General features: G+C 46.4%; 1 protein-coding gene across 10 annotated transcripts in view; it reads left to right on the forward strand.

Moving 5' to 3' along the window:
* The window catches only part of SYT17 (synaptotagmin 17), a 98,204-nt gene that overhangs the window by 16,468 nt on the left and 56,182 nt on the right, over window positions 1–25,554 (forward strand). For all 10 annotated transcript variants that reach the window (XM_078344790.1, XM_078344791.1, XM_078344793.1 and 7 more), the window contains 2 exons: window positions 3,910–4,058; window positions 7,363–7,982. In XM_078344790.1, coding sequence (XP_078200916.1) covers window positions 3,911–4,058; window positions 7,363–7,982 — 768 coding nt within the window. In that variant the 5' untranslated portion in view covers window position 3,910. The remainder of the gene's footprint in view (window positions 1–3,909; window positions 4,059–7,362; window positions 7,983–25,554) is intronic.

Below are 25,554 nucleotides of genomic sequence, written 5' to 3' on the forward strand. Positions count from 1 at the left end.
CTGTTGATTGCTGCCTCAACTTCAGCCCTTGTTATTGGTCTATTCAGGGGTTCGACTTCTTCCTGGTTTAGGCTTGGGAGGTTGCAAGTTTCCAGGAATTTATCCATTTCTTTCAGGTTTACTGGTTTATGTGCATAGAGTTGTTTGTAGTAATCTCTAATGGTAGTTTGTATTTCTGTGGAATCTGTGGTGATATCTGCTTTATTGTTTTTTATTGCATCTATTTGATTCTTCTCTCTTTTCTTTTTTATTAATCTGGCTAGTCTGTCTATTTTGTTGATCTTTTCAAAAAAAACCCGCTCCTGGATTTACTGATTTTTTGAAGGGTTTTTTGTCTCTATCTCCTTCAGTTCTGCTCTGATCTTAGTTATTTCTTGTCTTCTGCTAGGTTTTGAGGTTTTTTTTGATCTCGCTCCTCTAGCTCTTTCAATTTTAATGATAGGGTGTCAATTTTAGATCTTTCCTTGCTTCTAATGTTGGCGTTTATTGCTATATATTTTCCTCTAGACACTGCTTTAAGTGTGTCCCAGAGATTCTGGTATGTTGTGTCTTTGTTCTCGTTGGTTTCAAAGAACTTCTTTATTTCTGCCTTCATTTCATTGTTTATCCAGTCAACATTCAAGAGCCAGTGTTCAGTTTCCGTGAAGCTGTGCAGTTCTGAGTTAGTTTCTAAATTCTGAGTTCTAACTTGATTGCACTGTGGTCTGAGAGACTGTTTTGATTTCAGTTCTTTTGCATTTGCTGAGAAGTGATTTACTTCCAATTATGTGGCCAGTTTTAGAGTAGGTGTGATGTGGTGCTGAGAAGAATGTATATTCTGTGGATTTGGGGTGGAGAGTTCTATAAATGTCTATCAGGTTTGCTTGGTCTAGGTCTGAGTTCAAGCCCTGGATATCCTTGTTAATTTTCTGTCTGGTTGATCTGTCTAATATTGACAGTGGAGTGTTAAAGTGTCCCACATTATTGTGTCGGAGTCTAAGTCTCTTTGTGTGTCACTAAGAACTTGCTTTATGTATCTGGGTGCTCCTGTATTGGCTGCATATGTATTTAGGATCATTAGCTCTTCTTGTTGCATTGATCCTTTTGCCATTATGTACTGTCCTTCTTTATCTCTTTTGATTTTTGTTTAAAGTCTATTTTATCAGAGACTAGAATTGCAACTCCTGCTTTTTTTTTGCTCTCCCTTTGCTTGGTAAATCTTCCTCCATCCCTTTATTTTGACCCTATGTGTATCCTTGCACGTGAGATGGGTTTCCTAGATATAGCACACCAATGGGTTTTGGCTTTTCATCCAATTTGCCAGTCTGTGTCTTTTGATTGGTGCATTTAGCCCATTTACATTTAGGGTTAATATTGTTATGTGTGAATTTGATCCTGCCATATTGATGCTGGCTGGTTGTTTTGCCTGTTAGTTGATGCAGTTTCTTCATTGTGTTGATGGTCTTTACCATTTGGTATGTTTTTGGAGTGGCTGGTACTGGTTGTTCCTTTCTGTGTTTAGTGCTTCTTTCAGGAGCTCTTGTGAGGCAGGCTTGGTGGTGATGAAATCTCTGAGTAATTGCTTGTTTGTAAAGGATTTTATTTCTCCTTCGCTTATGAAACTTAGTTTGGCTGGATATGAAATCCTAGGTTGAAAGTTCTTTTCTTTAAGGATGTTGAATATTGGCCCCCACTCTCTTCTGGCTTGTAGGGTTTCTGCTGAGAGATCTGCTGTGAGTCTCATGGGCTTCCCTTTGTGGGTGTCCTGACCTTTCTCTCTGGCAGCTCTCAGCATTTTCTCCTTCATTTCAACCCTTGTGAATCTGACGATTATGTGCTTTGGGGTTGCTCTTCTTGAGGAATATCTTTGTGGTGGTCTCTGTATTTCCTGGGCTTGAATATTGGCTCACCTTGCTAGGTTGGGGAAGTTTTCCTGGATACTATCCTGAAGAGTGCTTTTCAGCTTGGATTCATTCTCTCCGTCACATTCAGGTACACCTATCAAACATACATTAGGTCTTTTTACATAATCCCATATTTCTTGGAGGCTTTATTCATTTCTTTTTATTCTTTTTTCTCTAATCTTGCCTTCTCATTTTATTTCATTGAGTTGATCTTCAACCTCTGATATCCTTTCTTCTGCTTGGTCAATTTGGCCATTGAAACTTGTGTATGCTTCACGAAGTTCTTGTGTTTTTCAGCTCCACCAATTCATTTATGTTCCTTTCTAAGCTGTTTATTCTCATTAGCATTTCATCAAACCTTTTTTTAAGGTCCTTAGTTTCTTTGCATTGGGTTAGAACATGTTCTTTTAGCTCAGAGAAATTCCTTATTGCCCACCTTCTGAAGCCTGTTTCTGTCAATTCATGAGACTCATTCTCCATTCAGCCTTGATCCCTTGCTGGTGAGGAGTTGTGATCCCTTGGAGGAGGAGAGGCATTCTGGTTTTGGGTGTTTTCATCTTTTTTGTGCTGGTTTATCTTCATTTTTGTGGATTTATTTACCTATGGTCTTTGTAGTTGGTGACTTTCAGATGGGGTCTCTGAGTGGACATCCTGTTTGTTGATGATGAAGTTATTTCTTTCTGTTTCTTAGTTTTCCTTCCAACAGTCAGGGCCCTCTGCTGTAGGACTGCTGGAGGTCCACTCCAGGCCCTGCTTGCCTGGGGATCACCTGCAGCAGCTGCAGAACAGTAAGGGTTGCTGGCAGTTTCTTCTTCTGCTATCTTTGTCCCAGAAGGATACCTGCCAGATGTCAGTCTGAGTTCTCCTTTATGAGGTGACTCTTTGGATATATGGGGACCGGGGAGCTGCTTGAGGAGACAGTCTGTCCTTTATAGGAGCTCAAGTGCTGAGCTGTGAGCTCTGTTGTTCCATTCAGAGCTGCTGGGCAGGTACTTTTAAGTCTGCTGCAGCGGAACTCATAACTGCCTTTTTTTCCCAGGTGCTCTGTCCCAGGAAGGTAGGGCTTTATTTATAAGTTTCTGTCATTCTGCTGCCATTTTTGAGGGCTGCTCTGCCCAGCAAGGAGGCAGAAACGCAGCAGAGGCGTTTCTGAGCTGGTTGTGGGCTCCGCCCAGCTGCCATGTGAACTTCCCTGCAGTCTTATTTATACCGGTGTAGTTAGAACTGCCTCGGCAATGGCGGCCTGCCTCTGTAATGGCAGACTCTCTCTGTAATGGCGGGCTGCCTTGGCAATGGCTGACAGCCTCGGCAATGGCAGACTACCTCAGCAGTGGTGTACTGCCTCAGTAAACTCCCCTCCCCCACAGAGCTGGACCATCCCCAGTTCAGCTGTGTTTGCTGTGAAACTCTCAATCCAGAGCGTTTCAGATTGCTGGTGTTTGTGGGGGTGGGACCAGCCATGCCTGATCACCTGGCTCCCTGCTTCAGACCCCTTTTTTTCAGTTAAATGAGTGACTCTGTCTCCCAGGCGTTCCAGTCACCAGTTGAAATGGTGCCAAGATTTGTGTGAGTTCTTGTACAGAGACCTGCTGCGCCAGCTGAAACAGCCACATTGGGGGCTCATGGGGCTTTTCCACCCAGGAATCTCCTGGCCTGGCTCCGTGTTTCAGCCCCCTTCTTATCAGTTGAATGGCAACTCTGTCTCCCAGGTGCTCCAGTCACCAGCTGAAAGGGTTCCCCGACCCATGTGAGTTTTTTATGTGGAGACCCACCTGCTGGCCAAAACAGCTATGCTGGAGACCCGTGGCGCTCCTCCATTGGGGAATCTCCTGGTCTGTGGGCAATAAAAATCCATCTGGAAATGCAGCATCCACTCACCCTCCATGCTCTCACTGGGAGCTGCAATTCAGAGCTGCTCCTACTTGGCCATCTTGGGTCCCCCTTCTCATCGTGGGTCTTAACCCCCAAGGGATGTCAGTCCCCGAGAATTCCTGGACAGCCATTGAGACCTATTCCTTTCCCATAGGATGGCCAGCCGGAGCAGTGACAAGGATGGCGACTCTGTCCACACGGCCAGCGAAGTCCCGCTGACCCCACGGACCAATTCCCCAGATGGGAGACGCTCGTCCTCAGACACATCCAAGTCCACATACAGCCTGACGCGGAGGATTTCGAGTAAGTATCTCTGCTGTGCCCATCTGGGGACCCTGGCTGGCTTTCCAGATACTCTCCCAAGGAGAGTCATATCATGAAGGGTAGGGTTGTTGCTGGAGGAGGGCGGCAGAGTAGGGTGACAGTCCCGGAGACAGGGAGAGAGAGAGATAATGACAGTGTGACAGAGGAAGGCATTGCACCTGATTGCTGCTGAGTTTAATCAAAAGCAATCATTTTGATTGATTTTTGCTTTTATTAATTTTAGGTTTGATTGAAATGACTGAATTGATTAACATTGTCAGTGTATATCATTTCAGATTCTGAAAGATGAGTGTCGTTATATTATATAGGAGGGCTTGTCAATTCTGGTGACTTCAGGGGCCAGGTGGGTTGCATCAGTGACCGAGTGCAGAGGTTGGATTGAAATAAACATTGCCTGAGTGCAGTGACGAATGGCAGCAGCTGCTCTGTCTGGAGAGTTACTAGGGCAGGGTGGGGACTTTGGCCAATTGAAAAGCTAATGTCCCATTAAAAGAGGTGCAGGGTGGCTTTTACTCAGCTGTGGCCAATGGTAGCTGTATGGGATAGGGCTCCCAGTATTGTCTGATTTTTTTTTTAAAAGAGATATTGGCAATCTGGGTCTTTTTTTTTTTTTTTAATATAAAACATTCTTACTTTTAAGCCTAAATGAACTGTATGTGTGGCTGTCAAAGCTGGTCACCCAATTTGTTCACTCTGTTGTGTGGCGTATGTGTTTGACCAAATAGCACGAATTGGGTGAGGAGGAGAAAAGAGGACAAACACCCAGAGACTCCCAATCCCCTTCTGCTTCACAAAAGTATCTCTGCTCTCTGTGAGTCGGTCTGAAATTCAGGAAACAGAGGGAGAAGCTTAAAATGGGCGAAACAAATTCATTCAGGTGGAGATCATTGATGTTGAATCTTTCCTGGGGGGAGAGGGAAAATAAAAAAGTAGGAGAAAAAAAAAAGAGTTCAAGGGCATGAAATAGTGAAAAACAGAGGGAGCACTGGACTTCTTTAGGCCTCAGTCTTCCTGTCTGTAAAATGAGAGGGCTGGTCTAGATCTGTGCTGTCTGGTATCACAATTACCAGCCACATGCAGCTGTTCAGCACCTAAATGGTACAAGACTGAATGTTACTTATATTCTGTAAGTGCAAAATACATACTGGACTTTCAAGACAGTAAGAGAAACAAAAAAGAGGCCAGGTGGAGTGGCTCATGCCTGTAATCCAGCACTTTGGAAGGCCAAGGCAGGAGGATCACCTGAGGTCAGAAGTTCAAGATCAGCCTGGCCAACATGGTGAAACCCCATTGCTACTAAAAATGCAAAATTAGCCAGGCATGGTAGTGCATGCCTGTAATCCCAGCTGCTTGGGAGGCTGAGGCAGGAGAATTGCTTGAACCTGGGAGGCAGAGGTTGCAAAGAGCCAAGATCATTGCCACTGCACTCCAGCCTGGGCAATAAAAGTGAAACCCTGTCTCAAAAAAAAAAAAAAAAGAGCAAATTTAAAATATCTCACTAAAATATTTTTATATTGGTTCCATGTTGAAATGATTTTATATTGGATATAATGGGTTAAATAAAATATTAAAATTAATTTTGCAGGCTGGGCACGGTGACTCACGCCTGTAATCCCAGCACTTTGGGAGGGTGAGGCAGGTGGATCACTTGAGGCCAGGAGTTCAAGACCATCCTGGCCAACATGATGAAACCCTGTCTCTACTAAAAATACAAAAATTAGCTGGGTGTGGTGGTACAACCTGTAGTCCCAGCTGCTGGGGAGGCTGAGGCATGAGAATCACTTGCACCTGGAAGGGGAAGGTTGCAGTGAGCCGAAATCACACCCCTGCACCCCTGCCTGAGTGATAGAGCAAGACTCTGTCTCAAAATAAATAAAATAAAATAAAATAAATTTTGCCCCTTTTTTTTTTTTTTTTTTTTGAGATGGAGTTTCGCTCTTGTTACCCAGGCTGGAGTGCAATGGCACGATCTCGGCTTACCGCAACCTCCGCCTCCTGGGTTCAGGCAATTCTCCTGCCTCAGCCTCCTGAGTAGCTGGGATTACAGGCACGCGCCACCATGCCCAGCTAATTTTTTGTATTTTTAGTAGAGATGGGGTTTCACCATGTTGACCAGGATGGTCTCAATCTGTTGACCTCGTGATCCACCCGCCTCGGCCTCCCAAAGTGCTGGGATTACAGGCTTGAACCACCATTTTTTGTATGTTTTAGAAGCCGTGGCTGCCAGAACATTTTAAGTTACACATGTGGCTTACATTTCTGGCTTGCGTTATCTTTCTGTGGACAGTGTGGGTCCAGATGATTTCGAAGTCTCATGCCCAGCTTTGAACACAGGTGATTTCCATTTAGCACACATCTATCAGTGTACCTCCCTTGCCTCAGGCAAATGTCTCAGAAAGACAGCTGTGTGGGCAATTAGCAAGAATGCCGAGGGCTCATTGCTAGAAGAGAGGGATGTGCAGTTGTTAGAATCATGAACTTGGGATCGATGGACTTGGCTGGTTCATGGAAGGGAGAGAGGCCACCTGTAAGCGATGAGGTTTGAATATGCACCTTGACGTATAATTGTTCCCATTTATTGGTCTGTGCCTACCAGCACATCCTGCGCCATGCCCTTTCCATGCATGAAGATTCCATGAATCTTCACCACATTCTCTGAGGTGGGTGCTATTATTGAGTCTGTTTTACTGATGGGAAAGTGGAGTCCCAGAGAGTTAAAATAACATGCCTAGAGTCACATGGCTCACTGCTATTGAGTACATGAGTAGTGACGAGTAGTGAGTAAGTGGTTGGGTAGGAATTTCACCCAGACACTCTGGTCCCAGAGCTCCCTCTCTTAAAGTGGAGGCATCATAGGATAATGGTTACAGCCAGACTCAGGCCAGCGAGGTCAGCCTGACCCCTGGCTCCTCCACTTGCAAGTGTGTGACCTTCGGAAAGTTACTTAAAGCTTCTGTTTCCTCATCTATAAAGTGGGGATAATAGTAATTATCTAAACATTCAAGGGGATATGGAGATTATGATTGTGCATATGAAGTGATGTAATGTACGCAGTCCATTAGAGCAGTGCCTGGCACCTGGCTGCTGTGATAATGGCAGTGGTGACAATAGTGCCACCATACCGTCTGTCACAGAATCAGTGAGTATTTTAGAGTGTGGAGAAAGGTGGCAAAGATTATTTTGAAGCAGAGCAAACAATGCAAGAATCTGCTCACCTGTAAAGTGGCCCAGGTCGGCCTTGTACGTGGTGGTGGTCTTCACTGTTATTTCTGGTGGTTCTCAGGTCTTGAGTCAAGACGTCCCAGCTCTCCACTCATCGATATTAAACCCATCGAGTTTGGTGTTCTCAGCTCCAAGAAGGAGCCCATCCAGCCTTCGGTGCTCAGACGGACCTATACCCCTGACGACTATTTCAGGAAGTTCGAACCCCACCTGTACTCCCTCGACTCCAACAGCGATGACGTGGACTCTCTGACGGACGAGGAGATCCTGACCAAGTACCAGCTGGGCATGCTGCACTTCAGCACCCAGTATGACCTCCTGCACAATCACCTCACCGTGCGTGTGATCGAGGCCAGGGACCTGCCACCTCCCATCTCCCATGACGGCTCTCGCCAGGACATGGCACACTCCAACCCCTACGTCAAGATCTGTCTCCTGCCAGACCAGAAGAACTCGAAGCAGACTGGGGTCAAACGCAAGACCCAGAAGCCTGTGTTTGAGGAGCGCTACACCTTCGAGATCCCCTTCCTGGAAGCCCAGAGGAGGACCCTGCTCCTGACCGTGGTGGATTTTGATAAGTTCTCCCGCCACTGTGTCATTGGGAAAGTTTCCGTGCCTTTGTGTGAAGTTGACCTGGTCAAGGGTGGGCACTGGTGGAAGGCGCTGATTCCCAGTTCTCAGGTAAGGGGTGGGTTTGTGGTGTCTCCTCCTGGGAGCTTTTAAAAAAAGTGATTATTTTTACTTTACTGTTTAAAAGGTTTTTAAAAAATTTTTAAAACCGTTAATCTTTTTATTTTTACTTTTTTGAGACGGAGTCTCGCTCTGTTACCAGACTGGATTGCAGTGGTGCGATCTCGGTTCACTGCAACCTCCGCCCCCTGGGTTCAAGTCATTCTCCTGCCTCAGCCTCCTGAGTAGCTGGAACTACAGGCACATGCCACAGAGTTAAATTTTGTATTTTTAGGAGAGACCGGGTTTCACCATGTTGGTCAGGATGATCTCGATCTCCTGACCTCCTGATCTGCCGACCTTAGCCTCCCAAAGTGCTGGGATTACAGGCATGAGCCTCTATGCCTGGCCAAACTTTTTGTTTTGAAATCACTTTTGACTCACAAGAGGTTGCAAAAATAACAGAGACTTCCTGTGTCCTCTGGATTCAGCATCCCACAGTGATAATGTCTTACAGAACCAGGAAGTAGACATTGGTAACTAACCTAGAGCTTATTTAGATGTCACTAGTTTTTACATGCATCACTTGTGTCATTCTGCGAAAAGTTATCAGATATATAGATTCATGTAACCACCATCACTCTGGAAGCCTCTTTAAAATCACTGATGCTGAGTTATTTAATAAGGAGAATGATTGCGCAGGGTATAAAGCTATCAATCATTTTGACTTTCAGAAATTGATTTTGAGGGAAAAAACTGAAGGCTGGAAAACAGGATGATGCATGGATGTTTTTCAAGGCAACTGTTAGACTGGCTTCCTTCCCCCTGTCCAGCCCAGGGAAATATGGTTGGCTGCTCAGGAAGCCACACACGGACCAGGCTGTGTCTCCAGTCCGCTGTTGGGCATTCCTCGTGTCTAATCTTCCTTCCCATCACATAGTCAGAATTCATGGGTGCTTCCTGGGTGTCTTCCTTGATTCTTGATATCACTGGGGTTTCAAAGAGTTGCTCCATCTCACCCAGCTAGAAACTTAAAGTTTAATGAGGGAGACCCACTAGACTTAACAAATTCCATCTTGCCAAACTCCATTCTTAACTTCAGTGGATGTTGGAAACAGATGCTCAGGGCCAGAAAGAAAAAAAATCAGCACCGAGACAAAGGATCTGTCAGCAAGCAAGTTTCACTTCCTGGACTGCAGGAAGGGGACTCTCGCCAGCCATCTTGCCATGAGAGTACAATGAACAAAGGAAAAGCAGACATATTTATCCCTCACGCATTTGGGGGGTCATCTTTACTGCTGTGTCTAATTTCCATTGGCTGGAGCCAGACCTCACAATCTAAACTAAAAGCCAATTGACTAATAACTTAAAACCTTTTTAAACAGGCAAGGGGCATAGGCTGCAAGCTGAGACATGCCCATGGGCACATCCAGCACAGATATTTTGGTTAAAGTACAAGGACATAGAATATACTATGTGCCTGTAAGCACAGCATGTTTAACAGCTACATATCCGGGCTTAACAAAGAGTTATTAGCACACTTACGATGTATTCTTTAACAAGAAAGGGAACTTTAAAGAGAAACTTTTCTACTTCCCACAGTGGAAGACTTGGAGATACAGAGAATCTGGGTGTCTGCACACCTCACCTCCTTAAAGTGGAGGCTCAGGTGTCACCTTTGCAGATAAGTCCTCCTGCCATGTCACTGCAAATTTGGTTTCCTCCCTTCTTCCCTCCTTTCCTCCTTCCCTTCTTTTCTCCTTTCCTCCTCTCTCCCTTCCCTTCTCCCCGCTTCCCTCCCTTTCTCCCTCTCTTTCCTCTTCTTTTCCTCCCTCCCACTTTCCTCCCTCCCTTCCTTTCCTTCTTTTCTTTCCTTCTTTCCTCCCTCCCTGTTAGACTGGCTGCTTTCCCTGTGTCCAGGCTAGGGAAATGCGATTGGCTGCTTGGGAAGCCACCAACAGACCCGTCTCCAGTTGGCTGTTAGGCATTCCTGTATATTAGAGGACAAGTGTCAACCCACTGTGGGTAGAAGGACGTGGGGAGCCTAAGGAAAGGAAAAGACCCAGCCACTCCTTCCCACTTCTCTCTTCATTCACTCCCTCCCTTCCTTCCCTGCTTCCTTCTTCCCTCCCTTTCTTCCTTTCTCCCTCCCTCCCTCCCTCCTCTTCCCTTCCTTTTCTGCCTGTCCTGTGGGATGGCTGGTGTAGGAACAGCTATGGGAGATGGAGACACAAGGGAGGGGGCTTTGACCACCATGAGGTCAATAAGAGTTGCCTTCCAGGCCAGGCGCTGTGGCTCACACCTGTAATCCCAGCACTTTGGGAGGCTGAGGCAGGAGAACCAAGTGTCACCTTTGTAGCTCCTGCCACGTCATTGGAGTTTCAAAGAATTGCTTGAGTTCAGGAGTTCGAGACCAGCCTGGGCAACACAGTGAGACCTCATCTCTACAAAAAATAATTCAAAAGTTAGCCAAGCATGGTGGTGCATACCTGTAATCCCAGCTACTTTGGAGGTTGAGGCAGGTGGATCTCTTGAGGCCAGAGTTCAAGGCTGTAGTGAGCTATGGTTGAGCCACTGTGCTCACTCTAGCTCACCCCAGCCTGGGTGACAGAGCGAGACCCTGTCTCTTTAAAAAAAAAGTTACTTTTCCATTGGGAGCCATTTGGTGACATGCAGAGAAAATGGCTTTAGGTCCAACCTTCCCCCCACTGCCTAGCTGTTGCGGGATCCCTCTGCTCCCTCACCTCACCTTGAAGTGATGAGGTGAGGAGTGGACCAGATAACCCTGTTGAAGGGTCTGGCTGATGGTGAGCTCTCCACAGTGGCATCCCCAGTTGTCAGGAGCAGACATCTTCCATTGTGAACCCATTCAGAGTGAGCCTGTGACGCATCGACTTCCGGTACACTAAGCAGTAATCACACCTGGTGAATATCTAATTGGGCAGACAAGAGACCGGGAGTGTTTCCCATCACTCCTGATGCGGAGCCTTCTTGCAGCAGAGGAGCTGGCCGTCGCCTGAGCTGAGCTAATCTCAGAGCTGCCGTCTCCCTTACATCTGAAGAGGGGTGGCAGGGCCTGTTTCATGTCACTGCTGGAGCAGGTTTCTCCCAGACGAGGGCTGGCTCCTCACCCTTGATAGAGCTGTGGGCGGTGCCTTAGTCCCATGGGGACTTTTGGGTGCCTCTGTGAATTGAAACTATTCATGTGTATAGGGCTGAGTGCAATGGCTCACACCTGTAATCCCAGCACTTTGAGAGGCTGAGGTGGGAGGATGGCTTGAGCCCAGGAGTTCGAGACCAGCCTGGGCAACATAGTAACATCCTATTTCTAAAAAACATTAAAAAAAAAATTAGCTAGGCATGGTAGCATGTGCCTATAGTTCCATCTTCTCGGGAGGCTGTGGCAGGAGGACTGCTTGAGCCCAGGTGTTTGAGGCTGCAATGAGCTATGATTATACCAGTACATTCCAGCCTGGGCAACAGAGTAAGACCTTGTCTCTAAAAAAATAAAATAACAAAGTGTGTATAAAGTTGAACTATTTCAGGCAGGTCAGCTGCTCTAATTGCTCATCTGATTTACACTCTGGTCTGTCACACTGGGGCTTCCAGCCTTGCTGGTGCTGTTGTCAGCCAGATAGCGGCTGGCAATGCCTTTCACTGTGAGTTTCACTCTCAAATCCTGGCTGTAAACCCCCTCTGTCTCATTCCTGATGATGATGAGTGTTTTCTTAGTACTGTTCAAAGTAGTTTTTGGAAGTGTTATCTGGACCCTTAAGATATTTGTTTTCGGCCGGGTGCAGTGGCTCACGCCTGTAATCCCAGTACTTTGGGAGGCCGAGGTAGGCAGATCACAAAGTCAGGAGTTCAAGACCAGACTGGCCAACATGGTAAAAACCTGTCTCTACTAAAAAATACAAAAATTAGCTGGGCATGGTGGCTCTTGCCTGTCATCCCAGCTACTTGGGAGGCTGAGATAGGAGAATTGCTTGAACCGGGACCTGGGAGGCGTAGGTTGCAGTGAGCTGAGATTGTGCCACTGCACTCCAGCCTGGGCTACAGAGAGACTCCATCTCAAAAAAAAAAAAAAAAAAAAGATATTTGTTTTCCTTCTCTTCACCCCTCTTTATTATTCTTTGTTTTTTCTTCTCTGATCTGCTCCTTTCTTCATTCTGTTTTCCTTGAGGTCCTATTATATACCTGGCAGTTCTAGTCGGATTAATAACGGTAAATACCACACAATTCCGGGCGGCAGGAGCTTCCATTCTGGTGGGAAAGACAGTTTGGTAGACAGCAAGCCGTAATGCAGCGTGCTGCATGCAGTAATAAATGTGCAGTCAGGACGCATTTTGATTTTTTATAATTATTTTATTTTTTTAGAAACAGGGTCTTGCTCTGTCACCCAGGCTGGAATGCAGTGGTGCAGTCACAGCTCACTGCAGCCCCAAACTCCTGGGCTCAAGAGATCCTCCCACCTCAGCCTCCTGAGTAGCTAGGACTTCAGTTGTATGCCACTGCACCTGGTTAATTTTTTAAAAAATATATTTCGCAGAGACGGGACTTGCACTGTGTTGCCTAACCTGGTCTCCAACTGCTGGCCTCAAGCAGTCCTCCCACCTTGGCCTTCTAAAGTTCGCTGAGATTAAAGGCATGAGCTACTGCCCCCTGCCAAGACTTATTTTATTAAGAATGATCAAAACTGGCCTTGAAAATTGGCACCATATCGCAGACTGAGGTACCATCTCTCAGTAATGCCAACACAGTAGGTCTTGTACCATTGGAGTGGATCAAGATGTTATTTGTTCACATTTGTGGAGCGATGTATTTTAGGCAGAAGTTTTAAATGATGAAATCCACTACGAGGCGATGCTATATGGGTATTTCTCTTTGAATATCAGACTCATACTTAGTGACGCAAGAAGCTCAACAAAAAAAGGCACTGGAGACTGACTGAGGGAGGAATGTGCTCCTGTTGCCCAGCTCATGCCTACTCTGGAATTTGTGCTGGTTGTTACACGCTGCCAACAATCATGAACAAAAGCTCACCACTGATCACTAGAGAAATGCAAATCAATACCACAATGAGATTCCATCTCACAACAGTCAGAATGGCTACTATTAAAAAGTCAAAAATAACAAATGTTAGGTTGTGGAGAAAAAGGAACACTTACATACTGTTGGTGGGAGTGCAAATTAGTTCAGCCATTGTGGAAGACAGTGTGGCAATTCCTCGAAGATCTAAAGACGGCTGGGTGCGGTGGCTCACGCCTGTAATCCCAGCACTTTGGGAGGCTGAGGTGGGTGGATCACGAGGTCAAGAGATCGAGACCATTCTGGTCAACATGGTGAAACCCCATCTCTACTAAAAAAAAAATACAAAAATTAGCTGGGCATGGTGGCACATGCCTATAGTCCCAGCTACTCGGGAGGTTGAGGCAGGAAAATTGCTTGAACCCAGGAGGCGGAAGTTGCAGTGAGCTTAGATCACGCCATTGCACTCCAGCCTGGGTAACAAGAGCAAAACTCTGTCTGAAAAAAAAAAAAAAATCTAAAGACAAATACCAATCCCATTACGGGGCATATACCCAAAGGAACATAAATTGTTCTGTTATAAAGACACATGCACAGGTACATTCATTGCAGCATTATTCTCAATAGGAGAGGCATGGAATCAACCTAAATGTCCATGAGTGATAGACTAGATAAAGAAAATGTGGTGCATATATAGCATGGAATACTATGCCGCCACGAAAAAGAACAAGAGTATGTCCTTTGCAAGAACGTGGATGGAGATGGAGGCCATTATCCTCAGCAAACTAACACAGGAACAGAAAACCAAATACCAAATGTTCTTACTTATAAGTGGGAGCTAAATGCTGAGAACACGTGGACACAGAGGGGAACACACACACTGGGGCCTTTCAGAGGGTAGAGGGTGAGAGGGGGAGAGGATTGGAAAAAGCAACTAGTGGGTACTAGACTTAATACCTGGATGATAAGATAATCTGTACAACAGACCCCCATGACATGAGTTTATCTATGTAACAGACCTGCAGTTGTACTCCTGAACTTAAAAGTAAAAAAAAATTAAGTTCCGCCAAAAAAAAAAAAAACAGAGAGAGAGAGAAAAACCAAGCTGGTTGTCTTTGGCTAGGTTCCCTAGAAGCAGAGCCAGAGATGGGGATTTGGATGTAGATTTGTTGCCAGGCTGCCATAACAGAGCACTACAAATGGAGTGGCTTAAAGCAACACAAATTGGTTGTCTCAGAGGCCTGGAGGTGAGGAGTCCTGGGTCAAGGCATTAGCAGGGCTGTGTTCCCTCTGAAACCTGGAGGGGAAGCCTTCCCTGCCCCTTCCTGAATTCTGATGGTTGCAGGCAGTCCTCAGAGTTCCCTGGCTGGAGCTGGGTCACTCTAATCTCTGCCCCACCTTTACATGACCATCTTTTCCCTGTATGTGTGTCTGTGTCTCTTCTCTTCTTATAAGGACACCAGTCGTATTAAATTGGGACCCATCTACCGAGACCAGCTTGGCTGTAGAGACCCCCACCCAGGTGATGCTGAAGGAACTTAGAGTCAGACACCCAGAGAGAACAGCAAAGTGGGCTCTCCAGGGGGCCAACAGCCTTCCGAGCTGAGAGCCTCAGCGGGCTGACAGCATTCTGGGCTGAAGGCCCCCAGTAGACACTGACCCCTGCATTTAGACTCTCTGAACAGGTGATCCTTATTAACAAACAGGTGTTTGGTATTTTCCCATAACGCAAAGTATGCCAAGTAGGCAGCTGGTGGTGCTCGCTAACCATTGATCACAGACAGACCAAAAAGTATTCTCCACAAGAGAGCCACGGGGGCAGGGTCAGATAGCTCAAAGAACTTTTTTAACTGGTGTGTGGTATTGGTACATTGTCCTGCCACTTTGGAATGCCCCAAGTAGTTTTCTACTTGTGGGTGGTGTGGGGAGGGGCAGCTAGGTTTTCCTTACCATCATTCTTCCTAGCAAACAATATATTCTATCGTACACTCAGCATTTCTTAATATTCATACACTTAGCATTTCTCAACAACTTAACATTTATCAACACCCACCCTATTCCAGTGTGACCTCATCCTAATTTAAATAACTACATCTGCAATGACCTGATTTCCAAATAAGGTCCCATTCTGAGATCTAGGGGTCAGGGTTAGGACGGCGACTTGTCTGTGTATGTGTGTGTGTGTGTGTGTGTGTGTGTGTGTGTGTGAGACAGGATCTTGTTCTGTCACCCAGGCTGGAATGCAATGGTGTAATCATAGCTCAGTGCAGCCTTGAACTCCTGGGCTTAAGCAATCCTCCTACCTCAGCCTTTCATGGCCGGGACCATGTGACACCGCAAGTGTACACCAACACACCCAGATAATTATTTAATTTTGTAGAGGTAGAGTCTCATTATTTTACCCAGGTTGGTCTCAAACCACTGGGTTCAAGAGATCCTCCTGCCTTGACTCCTCAAAGTGCTGGGATTCAGATATGAGTCAGTACAGCTGGCCTGATTGCTGATTTTCATTAGAGGCTAACATCTGCTTTCACCAGTTGCTTGGTTGATTAGTGGAATGGGAAGGAAAGGAGGCAGCTGTGTAATGGTATATAAGACAAAACTATTCCGTTTCTTATTTTCAGCCTATTCTAATGGTGTATGGGGTTGGGCTAACTCTTAGGGTCTAGTTATACTTTCTCTTTGGAAAACCCATATGGAAGATGAATGGGCGGCTTGTGGGGCCAGCATATAGGCACCTCCTGGTTCCAGGCAGAACATCCCATCTGTCTTGCAATGTCCCATCTGACTGCAACTTTGATCTTGGCATTCAGGAAACGGCAGTTAATGGGGGTCTCAATGTTAAGGTTGGTTGGAAGATGATGGAAATAAGACCATAGAGTGAGTGGGATGAGGGGATTGACATAGATATAAAATTACACTGGCCATTTAGAGAAATTCTGCTTACCTGAATGGATTGAAAGCCATTGAAATCTGTGTAGGCTCAAGTCTTTAAAAAAATAATTAGCCAACATGGTGAAACCCTGTCTCTACTAAAAATACAAATATTAGCTGGGTGTGGTTGGTGGTGGCCACCTGTAATCCCAGCTACTTGGGAGGCTGAGGCAGGAGAATCACTTGAACTTGGGAGGTGGAGGTTGTGGTGAGCTGAGATCGCACCATTGCACTCTGGCCTGGGCAACAAGAGTGAAACTTAAAAAAAAAATTATTCGTTTGAATTGTGGGAAAATACCCACAACATGAAATTTACCATCTTAGCCATTTTTGACTGTACAGTTTGGGACATTAAGTACATACACATTGTGTCACCATCATCACCATCCGTTTCTAGAGCTCTTGCAAAACTGAAACCCTACACCCATTAATCAATAACTCCCCATCTCCCTCTCCCCCCAGCCCCTGGCAACCCTCATTCTACTTTCTATGAATTTGACAGTTCTAGGTACCTCATGTAAGTAAAGTCATAGAGTATTTTTCTGGTGACTGGCTTGTTTCACTCAGGATAATGTCTTCAAGGTTCATCTCTGTCATAGCATGAGTTAGAATTTCCTTCTTTTTTAAGGCTGAATAATATTCCTCTGTGTGTGTGTGTGTATGTGTGTGTGTATGTGTGTGTGTGTGTGTGTCATATTTTATGTATTCATTCATCCATTCATGGACACTTGGGTTGCTTCTACCGTTTGGCTATTGTAAATAATACTGCTATGAACACAGGTGTGCAGATGGCTTTTTGACCAACAGTGTGTGTATTTTTTAAGCCATAAAAATATCTACAATGTAGGTAGTTCATTTTTTCTTGAGTTCATGTGGCTTGGGGAAGGAAGAGCAAGGGCAGTGCAGAGATTAGATGCTTCCTGGTCATGCGGAACCTTTCTGAGCATTAGGAAGGATACACAGTTGTATCCATTACGCGAGACTCATCCAGTATTCCTAAGGTTTGTGCATTTCACTGTATATAAATTTAATCTTAAAAAAAAAAAACCGCCAGGCCAGGTATGGTGGCACACACCTGTAATTCCATCATTTTGGGAGGCCAAGGTGGGCAGATCACAAGGTCAAGAGATCGAGACCATCCTGGCCAACATGATGAAACCCCGTCTCTACTAAAAATACAAAAAATTAGCCAGGTATGGTGGCATGCACCTCTAGTCCCAGCTACTTGGGAGTCTGAGGCAGGAGAATCACTTGAACCCAGGAGTCAGTGAGCTGAGATTGTGTCACTGCACTCCAGCCTGGTTGACAGAGTGAGACTCCATCTCAAAAAACAACAACAACAAAACCCCACCGTGAACAAACACTGAACCCTGGTTAATGATGCACCTGTCGAAATGCGTAGGGGTGCCGTGGTCTGAATGCTTCCTAAATTCATATGTTGGCATCCTAACCCTGAGGTGATGATATTAAGAGGTGGGACCTTTTGGGAGGTGATTAGGCCATAAGGGCAGGGCCATCATGAATGGGATTAATGCCCTTGTAAAGAGGCTCTAGAGAGTTGCCTTGTCCCTTTCTCCCTATGAGGCAAAACCGAAAGGTCCCATCTATGAGGAACGGTCCTCAGCAGACATGAAATCAGCTGGTGCCTTGATCTTGGACTTCACAGCCCCCAGAAGGGTAAGAAATAAACTTCTGTTGTTATCAGGCCACCCAGTTTATGTTATTTTTGTTGTAGCAGCCTGGATGGACTAAGACAATGGAGAAGTGTACTAATGTCAGCAACTTATTTAGGAATGCTTTCAAAAAAGATAGAGTGATAGATAATGGATAGGAATGAAGCAAATAGAACATATTTAAAAATAATTATAGCATTGTTAATATCAGTAACTATCCACTATAGAATCTAGGGGATGTATCTAGGAGTGTGCACTGTACTGTACAATTCTTTTTTTTTTTTTTTGAGATGGAGTCTCACTCTGTTGCCCAGGCTGGAGTGTAGTGGTGCAATCTCAGCTCACTGCAACCTCTGTCTCTCGGGTTCAAGCAGTTCTCCTACTTCAGCCTCCTGAGTGGCTAGGACTACAGGCACGTGTCACCACACCTGCTAATATTTTGTGTTTTTAGTAGAGACAGGGTTTCACCATGTTAGTGGATGGTCTTGATCTCCTGACCTCATGATCTCCCACCTTGGCCTCCCAAAGTGCTGAGATTATAAGCGTGAGCCGCCATGTCTGACCATACTATACAATTATTTAAGCCTCTGTGTATTTGAAAGTGTTGAGAATGTAAGCCACAGCTTACACTGGCTCACATATGTAATTCCAGCATCTTGGGAGGCTGAGGCAGGAGGATCACTTGAGGGCGGGAGTTTGAGACCAGTCTGGCCAAGATGGTGAAACCCCATCTCTACTAAAAATACAAAAATTAGCTGGGCATGGTGGCGCATGCCTGTAGTCCTAGCTACTCAGGAGGCTGAGTCAGGAGACTCACTTGAACCCGGGAGGCAGAGGCTGCAGTGAGCCGAGAACGTTCCACTGCACTCCAGTCTGGGTGGCAGAGCGAGACCCTGTCTCAATGAATAAATAAATCAATAAATATAGACCTGGGTATGGTGGCTCATAACTAAAAGTGGGAGGATCACTTCAGGCCAGGAGTTCGAGACCAGCCTGGGCAACATAATGAGACCTTGTTTCTACAGGAAAAAGAGAGAGAGAATGTTCATAAGAAAATGTTGGGGAGCAAAAGACAGGAAGTACAGGTGCCAGTCAGGAAGAATTGCTGTGGTCTCTTAGGTGACAGGTGGCGATGATCTGGGCTCCATGTAAGGTGGCGGTGACAGGATGCAGTTTGAAAGCAGAGTCTTGGATGTTCAGGAGTAGCCTTTCAGGAAACTGTAAACAAGGAATATCAAACAGTGTGGGGGTGGGGGGGTTGGGTTTCTACCACCCAGGTAGTACTCTTACTTTAACAAGCATCAGAATTACCTGCGAGCTGTGGCTGTGGAGGCTCCCGGACTTCAGCCTCCCTGATTCTGATTTCCCATGTCTTTGGTGAGAGGTGCCCAGTCTTTGCACTTGAGCCAATGGGCTGGGAGATTCTAATGCAGGCAAATTCTGGACCTCAATCTGAGAAACTCTCGGTGGAAGGTGGAAGGTGGAAGGAAGGTGGAAGGTGGAAGGTGGTGGAAGGTGGTGGAAGATGGAAGGTGGAAGGAAGGTGGAAGGTGGAAGGAAGGTGGAAGGTGGAAGGTGGAAGGTGGAAGGTGGAAGGAAGGTGGAAGGTGGAAGGTGGAAGGAAGGTGGAAGGTGGAAGGAAGGTGGAAGGTGGTGGAAGGTGGTGGAAGGTGGAAGGTGGTGGAAGATGGAAGGTGGAAGGAAGGTGGAAGGTGGAAGGAAGGTGGAAGGTGGAAGGAAGGTGGAAGGTGGAAGGAAGGTGGAAGGTGGAAGGAAGGTGGAAGGTGGAAGGAAGGTGGAAAGTGGAAGGTGGAAGGTGGAAGGTGGAAGGTGGCAGGTGGAAGGAAGGTGGAAGGTGGAAGGTGGTGGAAGATGGAAGGTGGAAGGAAGGTGGAAGGTGGAAGGTGGAAGGAAGGTGGAAGGTGGAAGGAAGGTGGAAGGTGGTGGAAGATGGAAGGTGGAAGGAAGGTGGAAGGTGGAAGATGGAAGGTGGAAGGAAGGTGGAAGGAAGGTGGAAGGTGGAAGGTGGTGGAAGGTGGAAGGTGGAAGGAAGGTGGAAGGTGGAAGGTGGTGGAAGGTGGAAGGTGGAAGGAAGGTGGAAGGTGGAAGGTGGAAGGAAGGTGGAAGGTGGAAGGAAGGTGGAAGGAAGGTGGAAGGAAGGTGGAAGGTGTTTAAACTGGACAGACCTGCATCTAAAACTTGGCTCTGCCACTTACGGGTTGGATGTTGAGATGATTTCATGAGCAGGCATGACAAGGACTGTGCCTGGGCGGCTCGAGTGCCTGGTGTGCAGGGTGCTATTAAGATGATCTTTTATGGAGCCATTCTGGGAAGGAGTAGATTCATGTTAAAGTGCCCTTAGGAATTCATGGAGAAGAGTTCTGAGTCCTGGCAGGGTGCAGTATCTTGTATTACAATGCCAGATTGCCCACTGAAGAGAAGTGTTTGATTTGGGCCTGGAAGAAGAAAATGTGTTTAGTCAAAAGTGATATTTGCACACCCGAATGCTGGATATTTATGTTTCTGAACACGGCTTCAAGCTGAGATTTGCTCTGTTTAAAGGAAAACCTTTTAGGTCTTTGATGTCTGGAATTCAGGCATTGTGGCTTAGGAAGCAGAGTCTCTGTGTGTGGTCACTGAACAAGCTGTGTTTTCCAGTGTCTGCTGACACCTGGGAAAGTCGTCTGTCTTCCTAGATTGGGCTCCTCTAGAAATGGACCTCAGGACAAAGATGGGAGTGCATGCATTAGTTCTTTAGGAAGTGATGCTGAGAGACACCAGAAGAGAAGGGAGAAAATGAGACCAATAAAGGGTCTCATCACTGTGGGCAACTAGAGGTTAATCCTACTGGGGAACTCTGTGTAGTCTACCCTAGGGGTGAGGGAGCTGGGGTATTTATTCACCCATTCCTATCTGGCTTGGGTTGCAGGTTGCTCCCAAGAGTCCTTAAGTCCCTGGGCTCCTACCTCCAACTTGCCTTATGGACATGAGCAGGAAGGACTCCACTGGCCAGAGACTTAAGCAGAGATATAGGGCTGACAAAAGGCCATCAGTGGAGTCTGTTCTGGTTGGGGCGAGGTGCTGCCTAGTGGGCACCTTTAGCACCGCTACACTTTCTCTTGCCCCCCTCAGGGCTCAGAATGCAGCATCTTCCATGCCTCTCCTCCCTACTTGCCGTCTCGCTTCATTTCCCTTTTCCTCTGATCAGGAAGGCGCAATGCAGATGAATAACTCTGGCTAAGCAGAAACCTGTAAAGAAAACAGTGTCAGGCCCCCCTTCTTATAGAGGTGCCCAGTCTTGGCAAATATTGTCTTGGCAGCCATGTCTCTTTCTGGGCTGTTGGGGGAACGGAAGACAAGGAAAATCTATAGCTGTCTACTCAGCCAGTGCTCCCTCTCCCCTCATCCCTTTTACATGTCGATACTGGGAGTAAGGAGGATTGTGAACGCTGCGGAACTGCCTCTCTGCCTCTTATCAATCCCAGAGATGTTGCTGGCTCCTGGGTACTTCTCCTTGGTCCTCGCGTTGAGCCAGGGTGGCGTGTTCTGGGGTCAACAGGACACACCATCACTCAGCATCCTACAATACTGTATGGAGTATCAGCAGAGACATCAGCATTTGTTGTTATTCATGTGGGTATCTTTGTTTATCTATTTATTAGAGATAGGGTCTCACTCTGTCACTGAGGCTGGAGTGCGGTGGTGCTTTCACGATCACTGAAGCCTCAAACTCCTGGGCTCAAGTGATCTTCCCACCTTAGCCTCCCAAGTAGCTGGGATCACAGGTGTGAATCACCACACCCAGCTAATTTTTAAATGATTTTTTTGTAGTGACAGAGTCTGGTTGTTGCCCAGCCTGGTCTTGAACTCTTGGCCTCAAGTGATCCTCCTGCTTTAACCTCCCAAAGTCCTGAGATGGCAGGTGTGAGCCATCATGCCCAGCTGAATAAAAGCATTCTATTCTTGGTATCTTTAGCACTTGGAAGGTACTCAGTAGACGTCTTCTGAATTGAACAAACATTGCTGTATTAAGAGCTTGTGTGTTTGAATTCGACTGACCTGGTTAAAAGTTCCAGCTTTTGTCGGGCACGGTGGCTCACATCTGTAATCCCAGCACTTTGGGAGGCCGTGGAGGGTGGATCATGAGGTCAAGACATCGAGATCATCCTGGCCAACATGGTGAAACCTCGTCTCTACTAAAAATACAAAAATTAGCTGGATGTGGTGGCACGGGCCTGTAGTCACAGCTTCTCGGGAGGCTGAGGCAGAAGAATCGCTTAAACCTGGGAGGGGGAGGTTACAGTGAGCCGAGATCACACCATTGCACTGTAGCCTGGGCGACAGAGCGAGACTCTGTCTCAAATAAAAAAAAAAAGTTCCAGCTTAATCATTTCCCAGCTGTGTGAACTTGGGTCCATCCCCTAGGCTGTGAATTAGGGATAATAATTCTTACTGCAATGGAGAACTGAGGGAGCATTGTGAAGATAGTGATGGTGGCAAGCTCTCACATAGCACTCACTGTGTGCCAGCGATTCTGCTAAATGCTTTTGTTATATGAACTGTTATCATCATCCCATTTTATAGATGGAGAAACTGAGGGATGCATTAAGCAACACACATAAGCCACAGAACTGGGACTTGAATCCATATCATCCAGCTACAGAGGCTGTACTCTCAGCCACTCTACTCCACGGCACTGCCTCTTTCATTTATTTATTTATTTTACCTTTAAAAAAACATACTCCCTGGTGGCTCACACCTGTAATTCCAGCACTTTGGGAGGCTGAGGTGGGTGGATCACGAGGTCAACAGATTGAGACCATCCTGGTCAACATGGTGAAACCCCGTCTCTATTAAAAAATACAAAAAATCAGCTGGGCATGGTGGCGCGTGCCTGTAATCCCAGCTACTCAGGAGGCTGAGGCAGGAGAATTGCCTGAACCCAGGAGGCAGAGGTTGCAGTGAGCCGAGATCACACCATTGCACTCCAGCCTAGAGTAACAAGAGCAAAACTCCGTCTCAAAAAAATAAAAAAAAACTCCCCTTTGTTTTAAAGAGATGGGGGCACCAGACATGGTGGCTCACACCTGTAACTCCTGCCCTTTGGGAGGCTGAGGCAGGTGGATCACCTGAGGTTAGGAGTTTGAGACCAGCCTGGCCAACATGGTGAAACCTCGTCTTTACTAAAAATACAAAAATTAGCTGGTTGTGGTGGCGCACACCTGTAAACCCAGCTACTTGGGAGGCTGATGCAGGAGAATCGCTTGAACCCGGAAGGCAGAGGTTGCAGTGAGCCGAGATCACTCTACTGCACTCCAGCCTGGACAAACGGGCAAGACACTGTCTCACCCCTGTAATCCTAGCACTTTGGGAGGCCAAGGTGGGAGGAAGGTGTGACTCAGGAGTTCAGGACTAGCCCAGGGGAACAGAGTGAGATTCTCATGTCTATAAAAAATTTAAAAATTAGCCTAATAGAGTGATGCACATCCACAGTTACAGCCACTTGGGAGGCTGAGGTGGGAGGATCACTTGAGCACAGGAGGTAGAGGTGGCAGTGAACTATGATGGCAACACTGCACTCCAGCCTGGGTGACAGCAAGACCCTGTCTCAAAAAAAGACACCGAAACCAAAAAGACACAAAAAGAGATGGAATCATGCTATACATGCTGAATAAACGCCAGAAGGTCACAGGGAGGGACCCGAGGAGGGAACATGCCAGGAAGAGGGGAGATGGAGGCAGTACTGAGATTGAAACCACAGGGAATTGGCTTAGAATCTGATTTGTGTTTCAATTTCTACTACTTTGGCCATAACCATACCCCAGGCAGACAGTAGATAGATTTTTTTTTTTTTTTTTGAGACAGTCTTACTCTGTCACTCAGGCTGGAGTGCAGTGGTGCAATCTTGGTTCACTGCAACCTCTGCTACCCAGGTTCAAATGATTCTCCTGCCTCAGCCTCCCAAACAGCTGGGATTACAGGCACCTGCCATCATGCCTGGCTAATTTATTTATTTATTTTTTGTAGTGACAGGGTTTCACCATGTTGGCCAGGCTGATCTTGAATGCCTGACTTCATAATCCACCTGCCTTGGTCTTCCAAAGTGCTGGGATTACAGGTGTAAGCTACTATGCTCAGCCTTCTCTTTTTTTCCCTAAGACAGGGTCTTGCTCTGTTGCCCAGGCTGGAGTGCAATGGCGTGATCTTGGCTCACTGGAGGCAACCTCTGCCTCCCAGGTTCAAGCGATTCTCCTGCCTCGGCCTCCTGAGTAGCTGGGATTACAGGTGTACACCACCACACCCAGCTAGTTTTTATATTTTTAGTAGAGACAAAGTTTCACCATGTAGTCCAGGCTGGTCTCGAACTCCTGACCTTAACTGGTTCACCTGCCTTGGCCTCCCAAAGGGCAGGGATTACAGGTGTGAGTCACCAGCATCCAGCTGAAGGATTTTTTTAAAAGACTTTATTTTTCAGGGCAGCCTTAGGTTCATAGGGAAATTGAGAGGAAGGGACAGAGGTTTCCCATACAGTCCCTGCCCCCACACGTATATCATCCCCTTTGTTATAGCATCTCCCACCAGAATGGTGCATTTGTTACAACTGATAAACCTCCACTGACACATCATTATTACTCCAAGTCCATAATTTACATTAGGATGGTCTTGGCATTGTGCATTCTACAGGTTTGGACCAGCGTATAATGACAGGGGTCACCGTTGTAATGTCATCCAGAATAGTTTCTCTGCAATGTTTCTTTTAAGCCAAAATACTTGATAATTCGAGGTGCTCAGAATTATGTGCTCATTGGACCCAGTACTTGGAAACTGCCTGGAGTTATAAACGCCCCCAGCCTGCCTTGTCAGCTGTCAAAAACAGCCTGGTAAACAGAGACACCTTACTGCATTTTGTATTTTGAGATCACTCACCACCTGGTACCTTACCAGCCGGGCTCTTGACAAGGCAAATGTCAGGTTTTTAAATGAGAAATTCCTCTTTAACTTGCCCTGAGCTGTAGTCAGCCTTGACCCTCTCGGTAGAATCCTGGCCTTTGTGTGTATGTTAAAATTGTTTCCCGCTCAGGTTCTGATGAACAGCAGTGTTTGGCAATGTTGTACAGCCAGAGTTGGGCCCGGGCCAGAGTCTTGCAAAGCAGCCATTAACTAGAAGTTTCTTTTCACGGTCCTTCATGTTTTCTTTCTCCTTAAAAAGAAATTGATTTTGCATCTTAGACATCAACATGTACTTTTTTGTTTGTTTGTTTGTTTTTAGAGACAGGGTCTCACTGTTGCCCAGAGCGAAGTGCAGTGGCACAGTCACGGTTCACTGCAGCTTCTACCTCCTTGACTCAAGCAATCCACCTGCCTCAGCCTCCTGGGTAGCTGGGACCACAGACATGAGCCACCATGCCTGGCTAATTTGCCCAGCCATGTTGCTCAGGCTGCTCTTGAACTTCTAGCTCAAGCAATCCACCTGCCTCAGCCTCCCAAAGTGCTGGGATTACAGGCATGAGCCACCGTGCCCAGGCTTAACATGCACTTTTGATTCCTAGTTATAAAATGAACTAGAAGAGGAACCGGGGATGCTTTGGACAAGCTTCCCTATTATATAGACTAGAGAGCCATAGCACAGAGAGGCTGAGTGACTTGTTTAAAGTCACACAGCTTTCAGGCAGGAGGTCTTGCCGTACTCTACCAACATTCACTTCTTTACCTCACAAGGGAAGTGATCTCATGATGGCTAAAAGCATAGACCTTGGAGTTGTATAGACTTGGCTTCAGGTCTTGGCTTTACTATCTGCTAGAGGTGTAGGCTCAGGTGAGTTACTTGTCATCTCTAAGCCTCAGTTTCTTATTTTCTTGTCTGTAAATAGGGATCGTGTGGTGTGCTGGCTCCCAGAGCCGATTGTTAAATTTTCAGGAATTTTGCAAGCTGGGTGACATTATCACAT

This window comes from Callithrix jacchus, chromosome 12 (assembly GCF_049354715.1).
Source record: "Callithrix jacchus isolate 240 chromosome 12, calJac240_pri, whole genome shotgun sequence".
Taxonomy (NCBI): Eukaryota; Metazoa; Chordata; class Mammalia; order Primates; family Cebidae; genus Callithrix; species Callithrix jacchus.